This window comes from Halichoerus grypus, chromosome 5 (genome assembly GCF_964656455.1).
Source record: "Halichoerus grypus chromosome 5, mHalGry1.hap1.1, whole genome shotgun sequence".
Taxonomy (NCBI): Eukaryota; Metazoa; Chordata; class Mammalia; order Carnivora; family Phocidae; genus Halichoerus; species Halichoerus grypus.
In genome coordinates this window covers 144,906,766-144,923,277 of record NC_135716.1, presented here as the reverse complement: position 1 = coordinate 144,923,277, position 16,512 = coordinate 144,906,766, and the positions used below count along the sequence as shown (strand labels likewise).

Here is a 16,512-nt window from a genome sequence, read left to right as displayed (position 1 = left end):
TCTCACCTATGAGAAAATGAAAATAGCCGGCGGGGTGGGGCAAGGCAAATATGTCTTGAATATGATTGGTTGAAGTGACTGCCACTCATAAAACGAGCCTTGGCGCCCAGCCCCTTTCGCTTCCAGCAGGCCTTGCGCGCGGGAACATGGCGGCGTCCTGGTGGAGGTCTTGAGGGGGGAACCAAGTTGGTATGGCGTTGACGTCGGGGCCCGCGAGGCGGGCACTGGTTCGCCCTGGGCGCCTCGGCCTTGGGGACTGCGGGGCTCCGAGACGCGGGGCGTACGAGTGGGGCGTGCGCTCCACGCGGAAGCCCGAGCCTCGTCCCTTGGACAGGGTGTACGAGATCCCTGGACTGGAGCCCATCACGTACGCGGGGAAGATGCACTTCATGCCCGGGCTGGCGCGGCCGGTCTTCCCGCCCTGGGACCCCGGTTGGACGCACCCAAAGTTCCGCCGCCCGACCCCGGTTCACGAGCAGCCGCTGTACAAGGATCAGGCCTGCTACGTCTTCCACCAGCGTTGCCGCCTCCTCGAGGGTGAGGCCCTAGGACGGGCAGGAGGGGACCTCGTTCCTCCGCCCAGCACTGACCCCAACTCTCCGTGGCCTTGAAACTTTGTGGGTCTCGGTTTCTTCGTCTGCGAAATGGGTAGTGATTACGTCTTCTGAGGGTTTCAGGATTTTTTTTTTTTTAAGATTTTACTTATTTGACAGAGAGAGACACAGCGAGAGACGGAACACAAGCAGGGGGAGTGGGAGAGGGAGAAGCAGGCTTCCCCCTGAGCAGGGAGCCGGATGTGGGGCTCGATCCCAGACCATGACCTGAGCCGAAGGCAGACGCTTGACGACTGAGCCACCCAGGCGCCCCTGAGGGTTTCAGAATTAAGTGGGATGAGAAGGGCTGTGCTTGTGTGAGGCAGTATTAGGTTGAGTGGCAAAGTGAAAAGACCTGATTTCTGGCCTACCCCTGCCTCCATCTAACTCTGTGATTTGGGGCAATTGGCTGAAATTTCCAGAGCCTCCATTTTCTGTGAACTCATTGGTTTTGACTAGATAGTCCACTTTGACTCTTCCACCTCTTAATACCCTGGAGATGTAACTGTACATTGAATAATTAGATGGAGGGAGTTTGTAGTGGAAAGAGACAGCAGAAAGCGTGCTTAATCTCCTGGCCTATGGCCTCATTTCGCAGGATTGGTGAATGTGACAGAGAGGGACGTGATTTGCCCACACGTGCTCTGGGTTAATAGTGAACCCAGGGCTACCTATCTGGTTTCCTAGGTCAATGTCCTCTGTCAGAGGTCAGAGTTGAGATGTTTTCAAGGAAGGGTTCTGGACCTAAAAGCCATCTAGCCTATTTCTGCTCCCCTTTTCACTAAGAACAGATCAAAATGATTGAGCTGAACGAAACCAGTCTGTCTAGAGCAGAACCAGAAATTACTTTCCAGAGTCCATGGGGGCGGGGGGGGGCTTGTTTATTGAGAGTCCCTTTCCCTATTCTTGCCTGTTCTTCCTTAGTCCTATCCCCATCATTATGGGGATAGGGCAGGTTCTGAAAACACAAAATGGCCAAGGTCAGTGGGAGTAGTATTTTCCAAGGAGTAATTAGGAAAGAAAGAGACCTGGCAGGCTTTGGGGACTAAACCAAAGAATAAATCCTAAATTTGAAAAAAACTTAACTGGCCAGCCTCTTAAGCCGCTCAAACCCATTCCTGAAAGCTGAATTTCCAGCATCTAAACATTCCCATTGCCCTACCAGGGTATTGTAACGGACCTCACAAGAGTTGGCACCCCCCCCCCTTTTTTTAATTTAAGTAGGCTCCACACCCAGTATGGGGCTTGAACCCACAACCCTGAGATTAAGAGTCCCGTGCTCTACCGATTGAGTCAGCCAGGTGCCCCACCCTTGAGTGACCCTGGGAACATTACCAGGCTTTAGGGTAGACAGACTCAAGTTCTCTTCCCCACCGTCACTTAGAGGGTATGTGACTTGAAACAAATTCTTTAGTCTCTGAATTTCATCCTCCATTCCATAAAATCCGATTTGTAGATAAAGTTCCTGGCACAGGATAGATGGTGGTGCTCAGTAAATGGCAGCTCTAATGATTAGGTATTATTCATATACTATTGAACCATAAAATCTCAATTTTTTAATCCACTGTCAAGTTTAAGGAACAATAGGGTGGCTCAGTCAGATAAGCGTGTCTGCCTTTGGCTCAGGTCATGATCCCAGGGTCTTGGGATCGAGTCCCACGTCAGGCTCCCTGCTCAGGAGCAGGGGTCTTAAAAAAAAAAAAAGAAGAAGAAAATGCTATTTAAAAAAAAAAGTTTAAAGAACAGTGGCAGTGTCAGAACTAAAATTCAGGTTACCTGACTCCAGTCCAGGGTTTTTTCTGCTGCACCATAAAATCCAGAAGTTACATTTCTAAATGTTTGTATTTCCCATGTCCTATAAGCCTCAAAGTGAAAAGTCTCATTGCCCTCATAGCATTTCATTTATTAGCACAAAGGAAATTGCCTAAGAGTGTCTTCCCCAGAGTATCCTGGGCTCCGTTTAATCGCGGGCATAGCTATACAAATGAAGATATGTCTCTGAAACGGTGGTGTTTTCCCAGCTGGCGGGAGTAGCCTGCTAACCAAAGCAGTCACCAGCCTGCTGTCAATTTGTGACTACAGTCATGGACAAGAATACAGTATTAACCTTGTCCTGAGGGTAGGGGACTGGTATGTGGATTTGATGCAGAACTTAGGTCCCTAGGCCTGGGCCGGTTCTTCCCTCAGGGAAGCCAGATCTGGGGAAGGGGAAGCGAGGGACTTGTGCTTGGCATCACAGCCCATCCCACTCAGAGTAGCGGTCATTCCTTAATGTTTAAAAACGAAGCAGTCTGAATCAAATCTATTTTTGTTTATTTATATTCCATCTTTTCCCGAAAAGTATTTCAGGCATCTTAACAGAAATTTATAGCACAGTATAAAATGTTATGTTTTAAATTAAAAACATACAGGTGAGGGAATCCACACAAAGGAGAAATAAAACAGTGAGGTGAATACAAAAAATCCATTCTGTGAGGTTCCGCTTGCTAAAGGGGAGCCCCAAACATGGCTCTCAGCCTGTTAACGGTATAGAGACGGGGTCAGCTGACTAGACCAGTTGCCTGTTTCTGTAAATAGTTTTATTAGAACATAGCCACACCCACTTGTTTACTTGTAGTCCCTGGCTGCTTTCAGTGCTACAGTGGCAGAGATGAGTAGCTGTGACAGAATGTATGGCTCAGAAGCTGAAAATATTTATTATCTCGCCCTTTAGGGAAAAGTTTGTTGACCCCTGGTATAGGGAAGAACGTTTTCAGTAATGCAGTTCACCGTGTCTATAAGACAAAACCGTACTATCCCAGGAAAAGCCCAACCTTCTGGTACCGAGGCCAGGGAGGATCCTGTGTAATAAATGGAACATGTGATCCTTTCGACAAATAACAGCAGTGCATTTCATAGGGCTTCTACATATAAAAATCTGCTTAAAGGTAGCTCATTATAGAAGCTCAGGGTTAGGTGAGATGTGAAAGATTACCTGTTTAAGTGCTCCCAAACTCAGGGCCCCTCAAGTTATTCATGATCAATAAGTTATTTCCATTATTTCCCAAAGCTGTTTTCCCTTGGTACAGCAGTATGGGCTTAATCCTTGGCCCACTCCTAATAAGTGGGATCTATTTGGTAGACATGGGCTTTTCCAATCAGGGACTTGGATGTGGGTTAATAAAGGGATCTAGGATTTGAAATAGCCATCTTCGCTGCTGTTTGAATCCCTCCTGTGCAGGCACTCACTACCTCAGTCAACTGTTGACCATCCTCAGGTAGACAGTCATTCCTGCAGTCAAGCTGAAATCCGGCTGTTCTGGCTTCCGCTCTTATTTTAGTTCTGACTCCTCAGATGTCACAGTACAAATCCTGTTTCTCTCAAGGCAGACCTTTCCCCAAGATGCTACTGGCAGACTTAAGCAACTCTTACTGAATTGTCTTCTTTTTTTGTTTTTTTGTTTTTTTGTGATTGATTACCCCAAAGGTGTAAAGCAGGCCCTCTGGCTTACCAAAGCCAAGTTAATAGAAGGCCTTCCCGAGAAAGTGCTTAGCCTCGCCGCTGATCCGGAGAACTACATAGAGAACCAAGATGAACGCCTTCTGAACGTGATCTCTCACGCCCGTCTCTGGCACTCCACTGAAGACACCCCGAAGAGAGAGGCCTACTGGTAAGTTTCCCCCACGTCAATAAGATTTCTAGTCAGTGGATCTTAGAGTCAGCCTTTTGCCTTATGTCTCCAAATGTCTCTTCTTTCCTCCAAGCCCAGTCATCGTGGACAGTCTGATACAGCTGTGTAGATCCCAGATTCTCAAGCATCCCTCTCTGGCCAGACGGATCTGCGCCAAAAACTACACATTATCCACCACCTGGAATCGAGGTTGGTCATCTTGGTCTGTTTTTTATCTTTCTACTCTTAACCCCACTACCAGCTCACCATCACCACATCCATACCTGTGCTTGTTTCCTTCCTTCGTGGACCACTTTTGTAGAATCAGACACATCCTCCTATCATTAGCCACAGACCAGTCTTTTTTTTTTTTTTTTTTTTAAGGGGGTGGTGGGAGAGGCAGAGGGAGAGAGAGAGAGAGAAACTTAAGCAGGCTCCATGCCTAGCGTGGAGCCCAATATGGGGCTTAATCCCACAACCCTGACATCATGACCTGAGCTGAAATCAAGAATAGGACGCTTAACCAACTGAGCCCCAGATGCTCCTCAGTTTTTTTTGTTTTTAATCACTTCTTCCCATGATTTAATTCAACTGTATCTGTTGAGTACCCTTGAGTGCCTAAATGTTGAAGATAAGAAGTAATAAAGGGCAGGCAGTCTCTGCCTTCACAAAGCTCTTACTCGACTGTAAGAGCCTTCTTATCCCATTCATGCTTTTCTCCTTTTCCAAATCCATTTTCCACGTAGCTGCTAGAGTGATCTTTCTAAAGTGCACTTCCCTCCCCTGTTTCAGATCCTTCACTGCCTCCCAGGAACTTAAACCATTTATCATTGGATCCAACCCACTGGTTTGGCCACCAGCTGGCCTTTCTGGTCTTCTCTCCTTCCTACCCCCACCACACCCCCAGGCCAAATTTACACTTTAGCCACTAGCAGCTCTTTGGCATCAAGCTTTTATGCCTTTAGCACCATGCTGTACGTTCTGTCTGGAATGCTTTTTTCTACTTTCCTCATTTGGCTAAATTCTACTTGTCTGTGAGGCTCAGCTCCAGCCCCCTTCCTGTGTGAATGTAGACATTAGCTAGTCCGCTTCTGTGCTCCTTATGCCCATCGTTCCTATTTTGATCAGAGCTCATGTTGTACTGTATTGGAATTCTCTGATATCTTCTCTGTCTGCCTACTAAACTGAACCCCTGACAGGAGGGACCACATATCACTCGCTTTTCTGCACAGCGTCTAACAGTTCCTGGCACGTGAGCGGTGCTGACTGAGGGACGGGTGGGTGATTACCACCCTGAGGGGTTTCCGTCAGGGATGTTCAGAGCACACCAGTGTTCTGACTGGTGGAATCCCGGAGCGGGGAAACCAGCTGTGGAGTGATTTGGGATTTTCAGGACATCTGCTTGGTCAGATTTCTCTAGCTTGCCCCTTTTGAGTATGGACTTCCTGGCAAGGAGTCAACCATGCAGAGGTAATGGCACCACTAAGGAAATTAGTGAACCTCATTAATAGAGGAGTACTTGTTGGCCCGTCATCAACTATTACCTCTAATTAAACTGCCCCATTTGGAGCTGTCACTGGAGGAGGGATGTGGAGGGAATTGAATTGGAAACCACACTAGAGTGGTCTGTGGGGAGAATCTAAAACCCAAGGTTAGGAGAGGTCCAGGCACATTTATCTTCCTTGCAGATTATATATGAGGAAACAGGAAATACTTTTAGAAAACTGTTCTTGAGGTGTGGGTATGATGTATTTTAACAAGCTGCTCAGAGTTTATCCATCCACAGATGTAGTATCCCTGCTTTACACACGCAGTGAGGGAGACCACGTGCTAATTATATGACAGTGCTGTGGACCAAACCAGCTTTTAGACGTAGAAGGATCATCACCCTTGACCCGTTACCATCCCATTGTGATTTGACAGTTTCTAAACACCCAAAGCACCTTCAGAGGAAGATTTGCCTCCATGGAGAATCTTCAGGAGGCCATTCACAAGGGAGCCTTTCAGGCACATTTTGCCTGGTGGCGTGCAGCCTCCTGCAGGGGCCTCTGTGAGGGGCATGCGCACATGCTCCCAGTGGCAGCTTTGCTGATATGTCAGGTGTGAGTGTCTTTCCTCATCAACTTACGTCTGTGTAGCAAGTACGCTGATCTGTCTTAGGTGAGGCTTTCTGACTGGCCTCGTTTTTCCTCACTGTCGGTTGTTGAGGACAACTTGGCCCCTTTCCTGAGTTTAATAACCTTTCTTCTTAGCCTCTAGTCTCCTCCTCCTTCCCTCCTTGCCGCCTTCCCTACAACATTCTGCCTCTAGTCACCTGGGTTCGTCTCCCTAAACTCTGCCGTGGGGGAGCACACTTCTGTGCCTTCACACATGTTCCTCCTCCTGAACTAAAATGTTTTTCCTTCCCTTTTCTTGCCTGGGCAAACTCAACCAACCAAGGGCAGTTTTGCCCCCTAAGGGAGATTTGACAAGGTCTGGAGACGTTTTTGATTGTCATGACTTGAACGGGGGAAGTTCTACTGGCATCTGGTGGGTAGGGGCCAGGGATGCGGCCAGACATCTGCAGTGCACAGGACAGTTTCCCTCATTGAAGAATTACCCAGTCCAAAATGAAAAAAGTGCCAAAGTTGAGAAACTCTGCTCTTATCCATCCTCCGGAAACTAGTTTGAAGGCACACCACTTTCAGGAAGCTTCCCAGGCCTCCCAAAGGAGGTCAGTTTGCCCCACCTCTACTGTCTCTGAGTACGGTTCATGCCTTTCGTATGCACTTACTACCTAGGAAGCTTCTTGGGAGCAGAGGGTAATGCTCACTCATTTCTGGGTCCCCAGCATAGAGCAGGTGCTTGGGAAGATCTGTGTGGGGCAGCCCTGAACCCACAGAGACTGCCAGGTGGCCTCAGGGCCCATTGGCAAGGGAACACAGGAAGAAGAGTGCTTTGGTTGGTCCCCTTCTCAACATCTTGACCGAAGTTTTGTTTTCTGCAATCATGCTGGTCAGCTAGGAAAGCCATAAGACTTGAGGAGCATGGCAGGATGAAGGCTCTAGGCTTGGCTGAGCAGAGGTAAGGCTTTAGACCAGGGTAGACTAATCGTCTTTCTCCCCTTTTAGAGTCTTTTCTCCTTCAGGTCCGTGGTTCCAGTGGAGCCCGACTGAACACCAAGGATCCGCTGCCCGCCGTCGCCTCCAAAGAGGAGGTTGAAGCTACTAAGAATCATGTTCTTGAGACCTTCTATCCCATATCTCCCACTATTGATCTTCAGGAATGCAATGTTTATGATGTGGAAGACAACACAGGTAAGTGTCATAGCCGTGCATCTCCCAGCAGCGTGGAGATGAGGGACGCGCATTTTCTCCTAAGAGCCATGTAGCAGCCTATCCCCACTTTGCTTTTGACCCCTGAGAGGTAACCCTGTTACCTCAGAGTTGTAACGGGTGGCTGAGGGGGCTTCTGGCCAGGCCCCAAGTGTTTCCTTTATTCACAGGTCCCTTGAAAGACACCCCTCTTTCCATGTACCCGTAAACCCTGGCCAACCGCCTGCTAGGACTGAGGAAGCCCCACAGGCCTTGAATGGGGCTATTCATCTCAACTCCATCTACTAAGGCACCACCATCTCCCCTGGCTGCCATGACAGAAACCAGAGCATCAGGCCAGGCAGGCCCACGGCTCACGCCCTCTAGCCCATCCCTAGGAGTTGTAGCGCCTTCCTTCTAACCTCCTCATCTCCAAAGCGACAGCTTCCGGCAGGCCCACCCTGTTGCCACAACCCCCCAGCTAGCTGGCCAGCCTGCCCCGGTCTGTTTTCTCTCGGTCCGTCTGGTTCCCGGTTCTAGAGGCACCCTTCTGAAACACAAATTCCGTCCCTTCTCTCCGCGCCTACCTCCCCAGCGCCTATCAGGTACAGATGGAAGTCCTCAGCCTATCACATGAGGGCCTTCAGGTCCGGTCTTGGCCCCTTTCTCCAGCCTCACCTTGGTCTCCTCCCCTGCAGGCGCGCCCCTCCCCCCCCAGTCCAGCTACACATAACACACTGTGCCCTTTCTCACCACAGGCTTTGGTACGTCCCCTCCCCCCTCTGCCTGGGGTTTGTGGCCGCCCACCTCTTTTTGTCCCCCCTGCCCCCGCGTGTAGTTCATCTGTCACAGTTCATCTTCAGAATCACTTCTTCCCCAGAAATGCTCTGGGGTCTTCCCTTGTCATCAGGGGCCTTTCATCTGTGCTTCCCCAGCCCCCAACTCACCCCGCCTGGATCTTCACATGTCCCTCTGTGTGGACCCCTCCAGACTGAGCCCCTCCAAGGCAGTGGCAGGCCGCCCTTGGCCTCTGCTCCTGGCCCTGGTCTGGCCCCGGTCTGGCCCCGGCGCCTGTCTTAGGCTGGGCGCACAGGGCGTGCTGAGCCTCTGAAGCAAGGACAGAGGCCCACGGAAGGGCGTCTCTCAAGTAGTGCTTGCTTCGGGGATTTTCAGAGCCCATGTTTTCCCAGCTTCTTCCTCCTTGTCACCCACTTTCACTAATCCAGGTTCCTCATTCTGGAAGCTGCCAGCCTACCAAGGGTTTACTGCTAGCCATGCAGGGGCCGAGAATGATGGCCTGGCAGGGTGGTGGCTGGGATGAACAAGGGCTCAGCTTTGATCCTCAGTGCCAGTATTTGCAGATCACTTGTGAGGCATGAGGCGAGTCGTTTATTGCTAATAATAAAGTATGGAATTTTGCAAATGATTGGCTTTTAAAAAAATAATTACCCAGTGTTCAGGTTTCCTTCTAACGTCACTGTCACCTGTGTGCTTGAATGAGCGAGAAGGGGTAGATTAGAGCCAGCACCCAGGAGTCACCTGGCACAGGGTGGCAACATTTTCAGTAAAGAGCCAAATAGTACGTATTTGCAGGCCACATATGGTCTCTGACAGCTACTCTGTAGACATTGTGTCAGTGAGTGGGCATGGCTATGCGCTGGTAAAAACTTTATTTTCCAAAGCAGGCGGGGGGTGGGGGGGCAACGTGGCGGGCAGACTGGTTTGCCTTCCCCCTGAGCCACAGTGATAACATCTGCCTTTACGGAGTCTCTGTGGTGCCTTGCACTGAGCCAAGGTGATATGACTTTCCAAAGGCTTTGGGACAAGCTGGTAATCCTTTCTGTTCCTCCATGTGATTATGTATCTTGCAGGATTCCAGGAGGGTTATCCTTACCCCTATCCCCACACCCTGTATTTCCTGGAGTCAGCCAATTTACGACCACACCGTTTTCAACCAGATCAGCTGCGGGCCAAAATGATCCTGTTTGCCTTTGGCAATGCCCTGGCTCAGGCCCGGCGCCTCTATGGGGTATGTATGGGGAGGAAGACCACTCAGCGACTTTACATGGTGTTGGCCTCCTGCCTTACACTGCTCAAAGAAAGAAGGGGGGTACAGGGGGGATTCCTTGCTTGACTGAGGAGTTCTACGGACAGGCACTTCCACTCACCCTACGGAGATAAACCGACATCTGCTGGGGCCTCCTGTGTGCCTGCCTCCTGTCTTTTACATAAGACACCTTATTTGTTCATCAAAATAGCCTACGAGCTTTCTTTATCATCCCCATTTTCCAGTTAGGGCCCTGAACTCAGGGAGGCTAAGCAGTTTGTCCAGCATTACACGGCAGCGAGTGGTGGAGGAAAGGTGAGAACGAGGCGTGCCCAGCTCCTAAGGCTTCAGTTATTTGTGCTCTAGTACACCCCTCCGTTCCGTGAAAGCAGACCCGGGGCACGAGGCTCCATGGGCAGGTGGAGGTTAGGCGGCAGAGACGATGCAGGCCTGTCTGCCAAGTGAGGACAGGCTCGGGGACCAATGTGCCACCTGGTGATAGCCCCTTGATTCTGAGACGAGGTCTCAAGGGCCTGGATGGTGTAGAATGCAGGCTACTCAGCCTGTCCCCGAAATGGGGGAAAGCTTGCCTGGGAGCAAAGGCCTCCAGGGAGGGAGTAGGGAATGGCAGTATGGGATTCCCCGAGCAGGCCTGGGACACTGGATCCCGGGGCGTGTGTGTGTGTGCGCGCATGCGTGTGCGTAGTGCTGAGAGCTGCCAGCTCCCAGGTCTGAGGCCCTCCAGGAGGAGTGTCCACAATGTTCTGTTTCCCCTATTTCCCATCCTAGTCGGTCTAGGAACTAGGTGGGGTTGAAGAGGTGTGGTTGGGCAAACGAGGTAGGGAGTGGAATGGACCTTGCCTATATTGAGCATTTGCTACCTGCCAGACAGTTAATTAGGGTTCTTTATATCAGTGTTTCTCAAAGTACAGTCCTGGATTAGCTGCATGAGCATCATCTGGGAACTTGTTGGAGATATAAATTCTACTGCATCAGAAACGGGGGGTGGCACCCAAGTAGCCAGCGTTGTTGGAAGCCCTGCACGTGGTGCTGGTGTTAGCGCGGGGGTGAGAACCACAGCACTAAGGTTGGAGAACCACTGCGTTGTTCAGGCCTTGTAGCAACCCTCCGTGGCAGATGCTCCTAGCCTCGTTTTACAGCTGAAGAAACTGAGGCTCAGGGAGGCCAAGTACCTTTCCCAATGTCACACAGCTAAGAGATTGGCAGCTGTTACATCTTTATGTGACCTTCTTGCGTCTTTCCAGTCCTTGAAGGTTATCTTTGTTCCCATTCTTTGACTACATACTCATGAAGGCTCTGGAAGGTTAGGTGACTTGCCCAAGATCCCACAGCTGTTGAGTGGGGAAGCAAGCATTGGAGCCCTGATCCCTCTAGTCTCAAAAGACGTGCTGCCTCTCAACTCTGGGGCAGGGAAAGGGAGCAGACATGGTCGCATGCCAGGGACCAGGTCTGCAGGCTCCTCGTAGCTTCTGTGCCAACTGTTACCAGCAGAGCACGGGGAGCCACACTGCCACTAATTGCCACCCAGTTGGGTAGGAGGGGAGACCTCCCGCAGCCCCTCCAGGTACAAATTATTCCTGGGGATGTGAAGTTGAGCAATTATGGGAAGAGCCTCCATGTAAAAGGTAAAATTGCTGAGAAATTTATGTACTACCTGCAGTTTTATTGATCTGTAGAGGGAGATAAGAGTCAATACAGCATCCTCAGCTAACACTTAGAGGTACTTTTCTTTTTATTTATTTCTCATGCAGCTAAGAACAGGTATTTCTAAGGCCAGCAGTCCCGGTGTGGCCCACACTGAGGTCTGACATTAGCTATTCCTGATGTCACACTCCGCTCTGGAGCGGTGAACGTAGGCAGCATTTTTGGATCAAGGATGCTCTGCTCCATGGGGCCTGCCTGCTGGATCTTTGTCCAGCGGGTGGCCATCACCCGACAGGACTGTTGCGGAGCCTCAGGGGGGTGAGCATGTCGTTTCTCATCCACCCTGGGACGCCCCTGGGGGTGAAAGGAGGCACCACTGTCCCATAGTGTGGGACACCAGGTGTCAGCCATGAGGAGAGGGGTTTCAGTAATTTCCTAGCGTGGGGTCTGATCCTGGCTCACGTCTCGTGGGCAGCCTTGCACAATGATAGCACCTCTCTGGAGCTCAGTTTCCCCATCGGTGAAGTGGGACTAGATGGCTGGATCCGCGCGATTACCGGTGACTAAAGCCGGCGCCAGGCCTGGCACGTGAGAGGCGTGCAGGAGCTTGCTGCTGTGATTAGTACCAAGTGGCGCTCCCGGAGCGGGAGAACCCGCTCGTGCGCCACTGGCTGAAAGCCCGCTGCTGATGCGGGGGGTAGACACCCCGGCAATCAGATGCCTTCTCTGAGCCACGCCGGGAGCCTGAAGCGCAGGGCCGGTGATGGCCTGCAGGGCCGGGCGGTCCGGGGCGCCAGGGAGTGCGCTGGTATGTTCACTGAGCCTCCGGGTTAACCCTTGATGGAACTGATGTCACTGTTGTCGCCATCAGGTAGCGCCGTGGGTTTAGGGATCTCCCGTCACCTTCCTGTACTCTGCCACCGGCCAGTCATCACCCCTGGCAGCAGGCATTGCTACTTTAAGGCGCTTATTAACCAGGAGGCGCCAGGTCAGGCAGAGCCGGGCTGGGGGAGGGAGGGACGGCCTCGCTCTGGTCAGCGCCCTGAACCGGCTCCAGCGCTCCGCGGTGAGGGCCTTACATGGGAGCGGGCGGTAGTTGCAGAGGCCGGAGGTCGAACCTGCCTGTTCTGTGCTGTTGTTTACACCCCACCGTTTCTGGCTTGATTTACTTGTCCCCTTTGCCTCTCAGAAGGACGCGAAGGTTCTGGAGCGGCCGGTGGTTGTGCAGAGTGTGGGCACCGACGGACGCGTCTTCCAGTTCCTGGTGCTGCAGCTGAACACCACGGAGCTGGCCGCGCACGAGGGCGTCAAGAACCTGGTCTGGCTGGACTCAGACCAGCTCCTCTATCAGCATTTCTGGTGTCGCCCGGTGATCAAAAAGAAGGTGGTTGTGGTGAGTCCTGCCATCTCCAGCCTGGTGATTGGACCAGGGCCATGACTCCGTGTCCCCAGAGGGAGCCGAGGGTGGAGTGGAAGGGATGCGCGCAGGTGGGACCCGGGCTTTAGGGACTTCCTGCCCAGGATCTCTACCTGGAGGGCTCCTTCTGCCCTGGGCCCTGCCCGGCCCTCCGTGCCCCTCTGTGCCCCCCTGCGCCCCTCCTGCCCCCCCGGGGCAGCTCCTCACAGCGCCCCCTCGTGCCTGGCTGCTGGTAGCCCGGGCCTCCGTAGGTGCGGCTGCTTTTGTATACGAGGCGTCTCCCTTGTCCCCCCGCCCTCCGTTTCTCTCGAGTCTGGCCATCCTCTAAGGACCCCCGTCCCACTGCTAGCCTCACTGCAGTGCCCTGGGTGGGGCCCCATGGCCCCTGTGTTCCCCCACCACAGCACAGGCCCGCTGCTGTTTCCAGGTTTTTCTCCTCCATCAAACCGAGCTCCAAGCTCCTCGGAGGCCTTCGTTCGTTTCTTCCCTCAGACAGGGGGTTCTTCCCGGGGCCTTGTCACCGTCGCACCCCCATGGTCCACTAGCAGAGACCCGGCCTGCTTCCCGTGCAGCAGGCAGTGACCATTCTGTATTCATCACGCGAGGTCAGGCAGCAAAACACGCTCCGAAGGGACAAGGCAGCGTTGGGGGCTGCGAGAGAACAGAATGGGGGTGCAGCCGGCTCTGCGGCTAGCTGTGTCCTGGGGCCCGCACGGGCCTGAGCAGATGTGCTGCACGGAGCTGGTGCTGGGCCTTTGAACAGAATCGGCGCGTCGGCTGCCTGGTTAGCTCTCCAGGCAGTGCTGTTTCTGCCCTGGAAATGCCTCCCCGGTCGGGGCCCTTCTCTTTGGCCCCTGACCCCATTGTGTGTCACCTGCAGCCACACCAGCTTCCTCTGCGCTCTCTGCTCTTATCCTGCTCTCCTCCCTGACATGTCTCTGGGTCCTCCCTTCCAGAACACTGACTTAGTGGCAGACACATCCTGGTTGGTCAGATGGTTTCTGCCCCCAGCCCCTGGCCCCCGGCCCCCAGCACAGGCCCTGGGCTCCAGCCTCGCCCTTCTGCTTCCTGCCTGTGCACTGGCGCGTAGACTCGTCTCTCGGAGGACGCCTGCCTTTTCTTTTCCTCTCTGGCCCCTTCTGCTTGCCCTGTAAGACTCATTCATACGTATGGGAGACCATGAGTCCTCTTCCCTGCTTTCTGAGCATCTTTTCCCTGCGTCTGCTGTGAGGCCTGTCAGCTTTTATCATCACCTTTGGAACATCTGGCTGTAAGCTCCTTGAGGGCAGAGCCAGATTCAAGCCACTGTCGTCGGGTTTCTAGCATGGGGCACAGGCCCCGTACAGAGAGAAGGGACCTGATCCATGTGTGTGGACAAGTGAGGGATTATTGTCCCTGGGAATGAAAAGGGGGCAACAGAGCATTGGTTCGTGGTGGTTGAGGTGAGAGGGATAGGGGATGAGGGCGGTGCCAATAGACGGTCTGGCCAAAAGCACTAGGAGAGCTTCATGCCCCCCAGCCCAGCCCCTCAGGCATCTCTTCACTGCCAGCTCCCTGGTGCCCCTCCTTGGTCCATGAGAGGAGGAGACAGTGACTATCCAGGCATTTAGGTTTTGCATAAAACCAACCTTTGTTTTCAGTGCTGCCATTAAACCTAGTAGCAGGATCCTAATGGGCTGTGTTCTTTCCAGGAACCTGTTGGGCCGACTGGTTTCCAGCCAGAGACTTTCAGGAAGTTTTTAGCTCTGTATTTACATGGTGCTGTGTGAGCCAAGGACCATTCTGAGGTCTGAAGCCCCCTTGCCCCCCCTCCCGCAGAAGATCCTGTATCCAGAGCAGTGCTGGGCCTGCCCGGAGCCTCCGTGTTCATCTGGCCTGCTGTCTGGCTGCCAATAAAGAGCCTCCCGGTACACTGGAGCCTGGGCCTGGTATGGGGGGCCGTCAGGAGGGGCGCCCATAGCTGTACGTGGGCCGTGCCGTGAGCCGGCCTCCGCGGGTGCAAGCTCGGGAGCCTGACCTGCCCCACCTTAAGCCCGGCTCTGCCCACAGCCCACTTGGACTTTAGATAAGAATCTTCGTCTCTTTGAGTTTTACCTTCTTCACCTGAAACTTGAGAATAACATGACCTCCCTTGAAGACTGTAGATGCGTATGGAGCATCTGCCATAGGATAGGTGCTCTCTGATGCTCCCTGGGTTCTCACGGGACTCTCTCAATTATGGGCACATTTCATAATGACTGCAGGAAATCTGAATAGAACATTCATCGTAGATTTCTCCCTAGCATCCGGGTTAGTAGACCAAGTACATCCCTGGTTCGGCTGGCCTCTCTTTGTTCACATCACACTCAAGTTCTGCTCAGGGCCCAGCACCTTAGACGTAGCATCCTGTTTAATCCTCACGTGTCGTTTCCATATTCAGGGAAGTGGTTGAATGCCCATGTGCCGGGCACTGTTCTGGGCCCTCGAGATAAGGGAACTCAGATAGTATAAGGTCCCCTAGGTCACATGGCGGGTGGTATAGGTCAGCTTCCTAGGAGAACACTTGGGGATGTGCAGGTGAGTTGGGGGAGGACCTGGAGGACCAGCCCCTGTGGGGAGTGATGGGGCAGTGCTGGGCAGAGAGCCTGAGCTCAGTGGGTTTGCATCTGAGGTCTCGGCCAGCTCCCAGTTCTGTGGGTGCTCTGAAGCAGAGCTGTCCCGCCCAGAGGTGAGGAGCTGAGCCTTTCTGCGGACACCACTGGCCTGCCACCAGTCACATACACACTGTTCGTCAGAGCGGGAGACGCCTAAGGTGAGGTGGGTGGAGGGCGACTCCCAGAGGGACTTGGCTGAGAGCAGGCAGCCACGGAAGCAGTTAGGTCTGCCCTGCTGGGGGGCGTCCGAGGAGACATCTGGGAGCACATCATGGCCACGAGAGCTTGTAAATGGCAAAGTGGAGCTCCTACCTGTGTGGCTCCCGCACTCGTCCTCCATCCGCTTTGCAACTTACCTTTTAGGCTTGGTGGGATGGTGGCGGCAGCTTGGAGCCAGGCGGGGCTGGCTGAAACCCCTGGAGACCAGTGGAAGCGGGAGGGGGGCAGGCAGAGGGCCAAGCTAGCCTGTGGGAGGGAGGCTGGGAGGGGCCGGTGCTGCAGGGTGGGCCTGGGCGGCAGTCCACCTTGAGGGACAAGAGCCCTAGCGGGCTGGCCTTGGCGTGTCCCCTGTGGATCTCAGAGCTGAGCTCTGGTCCCGCGCAGCTGAGCTGCAAGGTGAGGCAGACAGCGCTGCCGTGTTTTACCCCCCCCCCCCGACTATGGGAGGGGGAACTGAGGCTCAGAGACCGGGTGGTGTATGTAGTGTGAAGAGCTGGAAGTCTCACACGTGATGACAGCTGCCTTTTCCACAGAGAGGTCTCCACTTCCCCCAAATCCCAAGTGCCGGCAACCTCAGCCTCCCCACCTGCATCCAGGGTAGGCTTGCTGCCCCGGGTGACGAGTCCAGCCCGTCCACAGCGGCACAGCCCCTTCTAGCTGTCACCGCCCTCCACCCCAACACACACATCACGGATCTCCTCATCCCCAGCCGGACCATGATGGCACCTAACACTAGATCAGGCCTGGGGACTGAGCCCTGAGGTTCCCTACTACAGACCTCCTCTAGGGGCAGTCCAGCAATTAGGCCCAGTTTAAAAGCACCTGCTGTGTGCCCGGCCTCGTGCTGGGAGCCAGAGCTACAGAACAAGCCCCGGTCTCCTCCAGGAGCTCCCAGTTTGCCAGCAGACGCGGACAGAGCGGTCTGCTCCGGATCCACGGAAGCCGTGAAGGCCACCTTTCCCCTGCCTGAGCTGCTGCCCACAGGTGACAGTATG

The 16,512-nt window shown here is 53.4% G+C and overlaps 1 protein-coding gene across 2 annotated transcripts; it reads left to right on the top strand.

Annotated features, from left to right (window-relative positions):
• The first annotated feature begins 103 nt into the window (after positions 1-103).
• Positions 104-14,575, top strand: MRPL37 (mitochondrial ribosomal protein L37). 2 transcript variants are annotated; one of them, XM_036121435.2, is made up of 7 exons: positions 104-537; positions 4,060-4,243; positions 4,338-4,453; positions 7,354-7,539; positions 9,408-9,565; positions 12,441-12,641; positions 14,357-14,575. In XM_036121435.2, the coding sequence occupies exons 1-7, from the start codon at positions 192-194 to the stop codon at positions 14,432-14,434; spliced, it is 1,269 nt and encodes a 422-aa protein (XP_035977328.1). In that variant the 5' UTR covers positions 104-191; the 3' UTR covers positions 14,435-14,575. The 2 variants fall into 2 exon arrangements, with proteins under 2 accessions (XP_035977328.1, XP_035977327.1); XM_036121434.2 differs by having other exon boundaries at positions 12,438-12,641.
• The last annotated feature ends 1,937 nt before the right edge of the window (positions 14,576-16,512 follow it).

Bases quoted from the DNA above. Each gene is read 5' to 3' on its own strand.
- MRPL37 (XM_036121434.2), top strand. From the start codon at position 192: ATGGCGTTGACGTCGGGGCCCGCGAGGCGGGCACTGGTTCGCCCTGGG. The intron at 4,454-7,353 runs GTTGGTCATCTT...CTCCCCTTTTAG, and splicing joins ATCCACCACCTGGAATCGAG to AGTCTTTTCTCCTTCAGGTC. The intron at 9,566-12,437 runs GTATGTATGGGG...TTTGCCTCTCAG, and splicing joins AGGCCCGGCGCCTCTATGGG to AAGGACGCGAAGGTTCTGGA.